The sequence below is a fragment of the Garra rufa genome, chromosome 2 (genome assembly GCF_049309525.1).
Source record: "Garra rufa chromosome 2, GarRuf1.0, whole genome shotgun sequence".
NCBI lineage: Eukaryota > Metazoa > Chordata > Actinopteri > Cypriniformes > Cyprinidae > Garra > Garra rufa.
In genome coordinates this window covers 40,024,799-40,034,400 of record NC_133362.1, presented here as the reverse complement: position 1 = coordinate 40,034,400, position 9,602 = coordinate 40,024,799, and the positions used below count along the sequence as shown (strand labels likewise).

At 36.3% G+C, this 9,602-nt stretch overlaps 1 protein-coding gene across 3 annotated transcripts; it reads left to right on the top strand.

Annotated features, from left to right (window-relative positions):
* The first annotated feature begins 1,743 nt into the window (after window positions 1-1,743).
* Window positions 1,744-8,799, top strand: LOC141326445 (uncharacterized). 3 transcript variants are annotated; one of them, XM_073835190.1, is made up of 2 exons: window positions 1,744-1,818; window positions 5,686-8,799. In XM_073835190.1, the coding sequence occupies exon 2, from the start codon at window positions 5,770-5,772 to the stop codon at window positions 7,174-7,176; it is 1,407 nt and encodes a 468-aa protein (XP_073691291.1). In that variant the 5' UTR covers window positions 1,744-1,818; window positions 5,686-5,769; the 3' UTR covers window positions 7,177-8,799. The 3 variants fall into 3 exon arrangements, with proteins under 3 accessions (XP_073691291.1, XP_073691293.1, XP_073691292.1); XM_073835192.1 differs by lacking the exon at window positions 1,744-1,818 and adding an exon at window positions 1,892-2,215; XM_073835191.1 differs by lacking the exon at window positions 1,744-1,818 and adding an exon at window positions 2,647-2,770.
* The last annotated feature ends 803 nt before the right edge of the window (window positions 8,800-9,602 follow it).

The following is a 9,602-nucleotide window of genomic DNA, read 5'->3' as shown; positions in this document are numbered from 1 at the left end:
ATAACAAAAAAGTGTGAAAAGACTGAAAATATGTCATATTCTAGGTTCTTCAATGTAGCCGCCTTTTGCTTTGATTACTGCTTTGCACAATCTTGGCATTCTCTTGATGAGCTTCAAGAGGTAATCACCTGAAATGGTTTTCACTTCACAGGTGTGCCCTGTCAGGTTTAATAAGTGGGATTTCTTGCCTTATAAATGGGGTTGGGACCATCAGTTGTGTTGTGCAGAAGTATATATAGAATTAAATATTTTATAGAATTAAATATAATTCCACATGTGTCAATTCATAGTTTTGATGCCTTCAGTGTGAATCTACAAATTTCATAGTCATGAAAATAAAGAAAACTCTTTGAATGAGAAGGTGCGTCCAAACTTTTGGTCTGTACTGTATATATATTTTTAATGCATTTTTTTCTGTCACAAAAGTCTAATTTTTTTCTGAAATTTTTCATTCTATCACAAAAATTCAATCACCAGATATAGAATCCTAAGACTCAGACCTTTCCAATGATATGTTTCTTGTCAAGATGTGATTCTAAAAGACAGTAATGCATTTTGTAACAAGACACTGCTTAAGGGGGAGGAGACCGGCAAAAGATTTTAAAGTACCAAGTAAAACATTTGATAGAGAAAAAGGACAACGGAAAAAAGAGCGCCAAGCGTCCCACAGGAGAGTTAAGGTGTTAAAGGCAATTTTCTCAGTATTTAGATTTTTGCACCCTCAAATTTACAGATAGTTGAATCTCAGTCAAATATTGTCATATCCTAACAATCCATACATCAATGGAAAGCTTATTTTATTCATTTTAGCAATTTAATGAATGACCCTTAAGACTGGTTTTGTGGTCCAGGGTCACACACACACACACACACACACATACATATATATATATACACACTACCATTCAAAAGTTTGGGGTCAGTACATTTTTATTGTTTCTTTCTTTCTTTTTTCTTTTTTTTTAAAGAAATTAATACTTTTATTCACCAAGGATGTATTAAGTTAATAATTAAAAGTTTATTAAAAGTTAATAATAAATAATTTACATTGTTGTAAAAAATTTACATTTTGAATAAACACTGTACTTTTTAAACTTGTTATTCATGAAAGAATCCTGAAAAAAAAAAAAAATCACAGGTTCCAAAAAATATTTGGCAGCACAACTGTTGATATTATCCAACAGTGATCATTCTAATAATAAATCAGCATATTAGAATGATTTCTGGAGGATCATGTGACACTTAAGACTGGAGTAACAGCTGATAAAAATTCAGCTTTTCATCACAGGAATAAATTCTATTTTAAAGTATGTTAAAATAAATAACATTATTTTATATTGTAAAAACATTTTGCAATATTACTGTTTTTTTCTGTATTTTTAATCAAATAAATGCAGCCTTGATGAGCATAAGAGACTTCTTTAAAGACTATTACAAGTCTTACTGATATATATATATTCAGTTAAATGTGGTTGTGAATGAATGTTATTATTATTTATTTTTTCTGTGACTAGGGAAACCCCAATTTATAGTCCTTTTAATCATTCTGACTAGCCTATGTCACATTTTCATACTGTTACGAACGGTGTTTATCCAGTTTACAGAGACATTATTGTTTATAATGTAATGTTTTGAATAGAATAAAAAGAATATTCACATTGGAATGCGGAAGTCCATCCATATGCCATACACATCAACGGTGACGCGCGAAGGCTGTGAAAAAAATGACATTCGTGACGTCATCGCCGATGATCTTCTGACAGAGGTGCGGCAGAACCGAACCGATTCCCAACGACCAAACAGCACATTAAATGCTTGGTAATGACTTTAAAATACATTTTAACCGACTCAGAAACGTGCAAAATGATTAAACAATGGACGCGATTGATACATCAACAAATGTAGTGCAGTGAGGGGACAGGAAGACGCGCTGTGAGAATATTACAGTGGTTCTTAGTGGCTGTAATGAGGAATTTAAATACATCTAACGTTAAGATCATGCAGTCACACCGGCCATATGTCACTCTCTCAGTCTAGGTCAGAATAATACCTCTGGCTCTATCAGGAGATTAGATTACGCGCTTTCTAAAGTGTATTTCAGCATTTCAGTCGAAGCGAAGCATCCATGGCTTGCGAGTAAGCGATCAAAAGGGATTTTATTCACTGAGTGGGCTTTCACGGATTGTCTGTCTTCTGTCATGCATACATTCAAATGGTCAGTGATTATAAAATATACTTTCGAGCAACCGTAACCGAGTTATTTCCTCACGAGCTGGCAGTAGTACAGAAAGTACAGCTTGTACACATCGTATTCAGTTTTACTGTGTGTGTGTATATTTGGGCCTCGTTAAGAGAAATGCGTTTAGGTCGTTCATCTGTGATGTTAACGTTAAAAATATGTGCAATTTTATGGCGGGCCGATTGAATCCTGGCTATATATATGTATAAATATATATAAATATGTGTGCTCTCAAGCAATGGCTTTAGCGTTAACGTTACACGGTCAGAGTTATACATAACACCGCTTTAGTATCGAGATCTTAAAACGTTCTGGACGTTCTTGAACACACGAGAAATAAATGCAGATGGAAATACAGTTAGACACACTCGGTTGCAGCCCCATTTAATCCTTTCCCAGAATGCACCGTGTCAATGCACAGTTGTGTTTCCTGTTTACCGTTGTAACGCTTTTGTTTGGCTGTTTTTCCTTTATTGTCGAGGTATCAAGTATATTGTTATGGATTAATTTTACCGCGATTGATCAGAGAAGGTGAGTTTATAAATAAACAAGCCTAACGTAAACACGGGAAAATGCGAGGTCGGTGAGAATTCGCGGCATCCCGCTGATGAGGAAATACCCTGGCGCGAACGTCCGCTTTCATTTTACAGTTCGACATATTATCGCGTTCCGAAGATTTGACAATTTTCGCTTTAACTGCAGAATGATTCCTCAGGAGGTTCTCAGAATGTCGGAGTGATTCTTTAGAACGTTTTTTAAATGTCAGAATGAATCCTTGCAATGTTCTCCAAATATCATAAAGATGATTCTAAACGTCTGTGAATGTCAGAATGATTCCACTGCACGTTCTATAATGTCGGAATGATTCTTCGGAACGGTGTTTTAAATGTCACAGTGATTCTTTGGAGTATTCTGTAAATGGCAGAGTGATTCTTCAGAACATGCTGTAAATGTCAGAAATGTCAGTGTGGAACCTTCTCTAACTTGTTTGGATCTCCTAAATGTCAATCTTTGAAAAGTCTGCTTGGTTGTTGTTAATGGTGCAGATCTATTCAGGGTTTAATATACTAATAGTCATGCATATACGCCTCAAACCCCTTTAAAAATACCCCTGCAAGAGGAGGAAGTAACATCTTGCATCATAGATCATGAGTCTTTAGCATTAAAGGAGTAGTTCACTTTCAAAACAACAATTTACAGGTAATGTACTCACCCCCTTGTCATCCAAGATGTTCATGTCTTTCTTTCTTCAGTCGTAAGGAAATTATGTTTTTCGAGGAAAACATTTTAGGATCGCTCTCCATATAATGGACTTCTATGGTGCCCCCGAGTTTGAACATCCAAAATGCAGCTTTAAAGGGCTCTAAACGATCACAGCCGAGGAATAAGGCTCTTGTCTAGCGAAACGATCGGTTATTTTCTAAAAAAAAAAAACTTTTTAACCTCAAATGCTCGTCTTGTCTAGCTCTGTGTGTACTCTGTGTAGAGATTAAAAGTATAGAAATTGTAAACGTTTTTAGAAAATAACCAATCTTTTCACTAGATAAGACCCTTCTTCCTCGGCTGGGATCGTCTAGAGCCCTTTGAAGCTGCATTTAAGCTACATTTTGGAAGTTCAAACTCGGGGCACCATAGAAGTCCACTATATGGAGAGAAATCCTGAAATGTTTTCCTCAAAAAACATAATTTCCAAAACGACTGAAGAAAGACATGAACATCTTGGATGATGAGGGGGTGAGTACATTATCTGTAAATCTTTGTTCTGAAAAGTGAACTACCCCTTTAATTAAAAAAAAAAAAAAAAATTTTTTTGGTTTAATAATCTGTGAGTAATGTAATGCTGATATACACTACCAAGTAAGGTTTTTGGTGTTTTTTTAAAAAAAAAGAAGTCTCTTTTGCTCACCAAGCCTGCATTTGTTTGTACAGCAAAGTACAGCAAACAGTTAAAATGTGAAATGTTTTTACTATTTAACTCTTTTTCTATTTGAATATATTTTTAAATGTAATTTATTTTTGTGATTTCAAAGCTGAATTTTTAGCAAAGTTACTCCAATCACACAATCCTTTAGAAATCATTCTAATATTTTGATTAAAAAAAACATGTATTATTATTATGTTGAAAACAGCTGAGTAGATTTTTTTCCGGTTTCTTTGATGGATTGAAAGTTCAGAAGAACAATATCTGAAATATAGAAATCTTTTGTAACATTATAAATGACTTAATCATCACTTTTGATCAATTTAAAACATCCTTGCTAAAAAAAAAAAAAAAAAAAAAAAAAACAGGAATAAATTGCATTTTAAAATATATTCAAATAGAAAACAGTTATTTAAAAAATATATATCTGAGAGTAATGTAATGCTGATATACACTACCAGTCAAAAGTTTTTGAACAGTAAGATTTTTTTTGATGTTTTCAAAAAAGTCTTCTGCTCACCAAGCCTGCATTTGTTTGATAAAAATAAATTGAAATATTCTTTACTATTTAAAATAATGGTTTTCTATTTAAATATATTTTAAAATGTGATTTATTCTTGTGATTTAAAAGCTAAATTTGTAGCATTGTTACTTCAGTGTCACATGATCCTTCAGAAATCATTCTAATATTCAGATTTGCTGCTCAAAAATGTATAATTATTATTATGTTGAAAACATAATTTCTTTGATGGATAGGAAGTTCAGAAGAACAGCATTTATCTGAAATATATTCCTAATAAATATAATCTTTTGTAGCATTGTAAATGACTTTATCATCACTTTTGATCAATTTAAAGCATCCCTGCTAAATAAAAGTATTAATTACTATAATTTATACTAATTTATACTGACTCCAAGCTTTTATGTGGTATAGTGTATAATATTACAAAAGCTTTTTATTTCAGACGAATGCTGATCTTTCTATTCATCAAAGAATCCTCAACTGTTTAAAATATTGTTAATAATAATAAATGTTTTTTGAACAGCAAATCAGCATATTAGAAAGATTTCTGAAGGAAATATACTTTAGACTGGAGTAATGATGCTGAAAATGTAGCTTTGATCAAAGGAATTAATTACATTTTAAAATATATTCAAATAGAAAACAGTTGTTTTAAATAGTAAAAACATTTGACTGTTTTACTGTACTGTGGATCAAATAAATGCAGGCTTGGTTAGCAGAGGAAAAATCTTACTGTTCAAAAACTTTTGACTGGTAGTGTACATGGAGTAATATTATCCAATGACTGTAAAAACATCAATTTTACTCAACATCTACTCAAAATGAACTTATTTGATAAACACATGTTTTCAACACAAATAGTCTTGTTTGAATTGACGCAAGGGTTGGATAAATAGATGAACTATTAGCCAATAACTAAAAAAATAGCCAAATACTGGCAGATGTATGTTATTATTCCTAGTACTGTCTCAAAATTTTGTTTTTGTTTGTGTTTCCTACTAGGATTTGCTGAGGTGTAAATTAAGCCTGGAATAGTCGCAGCTCCCCGGTGAGAAAACAACAGAAGGGCCGTGAAGATCAGCCCAAATGGAGGAGACCGAAACAGAGCTGCAGATCTGCTCCGAGCAGGACGTTTTAGGAGCAGACTTCATCACGGTGGAGCTAGACACCCAGCCCATCGAATATGTGGTCAAGTGGGCCGAAGTGGGCTCAAAATTCACTATAGCCTGTGTGAAAAAGGATTTGGACGAGGCTGCTTGCTTCACCCCCGAGCAGTTGGTGAAAGTAGAACCGGATGAGACGTTCTTCGTCCCTTACGAATCGGTGTACCCAGAATGTGACGAAGCAGATTCAGAATTGATAGCGACGCATGAGGAAGAGGTGGCGAGCGAATCAGAATTCAACGACAACACGGAAGCGGGGAACAGCCAGTTGTGCGAAGAAGAGGATGTTACGGATATTTGCTGGGAGAAAGAGGTGTCTCAAGCTAGAACATATAACTGCCGCTTTTGCGGGAAGAGCTACAGCCATTCCTCCAGCCTCGCTCGGCATCTCCACGTCCACTCGGATAGATCGACCCTCGCCTCCTCGAAAGATTTCACCAAGTTGTGCGAGAACAAAAAGTCCCTGCAGTGCAACCTTTGCGGAGTGCGGTGCAACGGCAAGCGGCTTTTGGCGATACACAAGAAATGCCATAAAACCAAAAGACTGCACACGTGCAACACATGCGGGAAGTCGTTCAATCACAGCTCTAGTCTGTCGAGGCACAGACTGATCCACAAAAAAGGCTTGGATATAAACGTCAGGCCGTTATACCCGACTCCAACCCCAGCTCCCATCATGACCCAACACAGTTTCCCAGTCGCTCACAGCACGAGTAAAAGAACCCTCTCAGGCGAGCGAGAGAAACAGTACCAATGCGCCCAATGCGACAGAGTCTTCAGCCACTCCGCCGCTCTCTCCAAGCACCAGGTTGCTCACGTGCGACAGCTGCTCAACTCGTACACGCACGGCAAAGACTCGCTCGACAAGTCGTCGGACCTCAAGATCCGCCTCAAGCTCTGCTCCCGCGACAAGCCCAACTACTACACGCTGTGCAAGAAGAACAAGCACAGTAAAGGAGGCAAGAAGAGGCTGTACCTGCCGAACGAGGAGCGGCCGTACCCCTGCCGCACGTGCAACAAACGCTTCAGCCACACCACCAGCCTCTCGCGGCACGAGCACACGCACGCCAGCGGCAAGTGCTACGCGTGCAACGTCTGCAAGAAGACCTTCGTTCGGCTCTCCAACCTCAAGCAGCACCAGCAAACGCACGCTACGGGAAAACTCTACCGATGCCCACAGTGCGGGAAAACTTTTGTGCACTCCTCCAGCTTCTCGCGGCATAAGAAGGTCCACTCCATGATGAAACTGTCCCCGAAAGAGGAAGTCATTAAGTGCGAAGAGGAGCTGGTCATCGACGAGGTGGCTCCGCTGGAATACGAGTCTGAGTGAAAAAGAACTATCAAGGCTTAGCTAATGGGGAAAATTTTGTTTTGTGTTGTTTTGTTTTGTTTTGTTTTTTGTGTGACATCCCTGGCTGTGTGGTTTCAATTTAATATTGTAATTATCATAACACTTTTCAGGATATAGTAGCCACCTTTTGTCTGTTTTTTTTGGTTGACTTTCCCTTTTTTTGTTTATTTAGTTTATTGGGGTAATTGATGTCCCTTATCATTTAGGTATCCACAAGAAACGCAACATAGAAAAGCTGATGGCATTGGCAATGCAGGTGTTATTTATTTTTCTTTTTTTTCACGTTTGCACTGAATCTGAACCCAAAATAAAGTACTTATTGATGTGTGGGTTGGAGTAGAGGGGGGTGAGGGGCAGAGGGCAAAGGTAATATTAACTTCAAGTTCGTTTTTTGTATGCAAGGCGTGAATTTATATGCAATTTACTTGAACGTTGTTCCATTAAGTGTGCGGTTTGAATCGATTAATTCTCTTGTAATTATATTTAGTGACCTAATTACTTTAGACCAACCAATTCGAGGCTGGAGACACATGCTGGTTTTATGTAAACTGCTAGACGAGCGCAAGTGGAGAAGCTTGTGCTTGTGTTTTGGGGTGTTTCGATTGTTCTGGATTGTTGTCTTTGGTGCTTATTTCTTCTTTGATGTTCTTTTGTCAAAATATGAAATCCATGGAGGGTATTTATAATAAAAAATTGGAAGCTTGTTGGACATGTATAGATGCACTTAACAATATTGTTGATATAAATTTGTGTGCGTGCACTTGAATGACTATGAGAAAAGAATATACCCGCAAAATGTGTGTTTTTAATTCTGCTGTATGTGTACAAAGTTGCAGTTGCGAAAAAGAAGTTCTATCCGATTTATTTTTCTGTATCTTCACAAGTTATGGAATAGCCAAGGGATTTCATATTTTAACAAGCGTTGCACTATTGTATTTATAGACAGAAGCACTACAGATTTAGGAAATTGGAACGCGACTTTGGATCTCCCGGTTTAAACCTCAAACGAACGAGGCACGGAAATATCTTCCACGCATTTTGAAAAATTGATCAAGTGCCCTCAGCTACTTTGTGCAAGACCAAAGCTCTTCGATGCAACACTGAAGACCTGCAGTTCAGCTCATCAAAGGTGTTTAATCAGCCTCGTGTTCGATGTTCATCCACGTCTGGACTTTTGCTCACCATTTGCTGTCTGAATGGAAACTCAATAGCAATTACTAACCTATTTATGGTGTCTGAGATGTTTGGGATGCTCGTGTGAAGCACAGATGACACTGTTACACCTAGAATGATGTTATTAAAAAGGAAATTGTTGGTTGTTTTTAAGTATTCCCTTTGTTCTTAAAGCATAAGTCATATCCCCAAGTCTTATCGTTTTTAATTCCTTCTGATAATATGAGGTTTATCACTCTCCTGTCCACACTTCTCATGTTTTGATTTGATTTTGTCACGTTTTTTTTTAATTGCTGTAGCTATTTCATCTCTCAATGCAGCAGACCTACATCTTTATACAAAGATGTATGTTTTTGTATTGTGTTTGCCATTAGATAACAGTTTAAGAGTTCTGTCTTTCATTTTTGTAATAAATAATTGGTTCATGAATCAGTGGTCTATCTGAATCTATTTGCTTAAGCTTTGGGGTATCAGCATGGTTCAGTAATTTTAATTACAACCGTTTAAATAGAAAAGGTTTAGATATAAGACGCCAGTCCAGTTGTGATGGATAATCAATTTACAAGTCTCGTTTAATGAGAGATAACTAGATTTGCTTATATAGCAATTTAATTACACATTACATTTATTGCCCTATTTGCCCATCTAATTAATTGAAACCAAGCTGGGTCTGTTAAAACAAGTCTTTGCTGAAAATGCCACCTATAATTGTCGCCTGTAGTTCTATAATCAGCCCAAAGATGGCAGCAAAAGACAATTTAAGGAATGTAAGGTTTAGGAAAACATTGGCTTTGTGTTGCTATAAACAACATTAAACTGCAAAAATAACTAATATTTTATGACTAACCTTTGCATGATTTGAAAGGTTTTATCTAATTGTAAATAATAATACAAAACGTTCTAATGGCCATTGTTGAATCTGAAGGGAAATGCACAACTGTATATAAATGCATTCAGACTCCCTTCCCTTTTTTTCCATTTTTGTTATGTTGCACCCCGATACATTCATTTTTTTCTCATTAATCTACACTTTGTACCTCATAATGAAAAAGTGAAAACAGAATTTAACAAATGTCTGAAAATGTATTAAAAAGAAAAAACTTAAATGTGACACTGGAACACAAAACAAGTCTTAAGTGGCACATTTGTAGCAATAGTCCAAAATATGTTGTATGGGTCAAATCTGAATGATTTTTCTTTTATGCCAAAAATCATTGGGATATTAAGTAAAG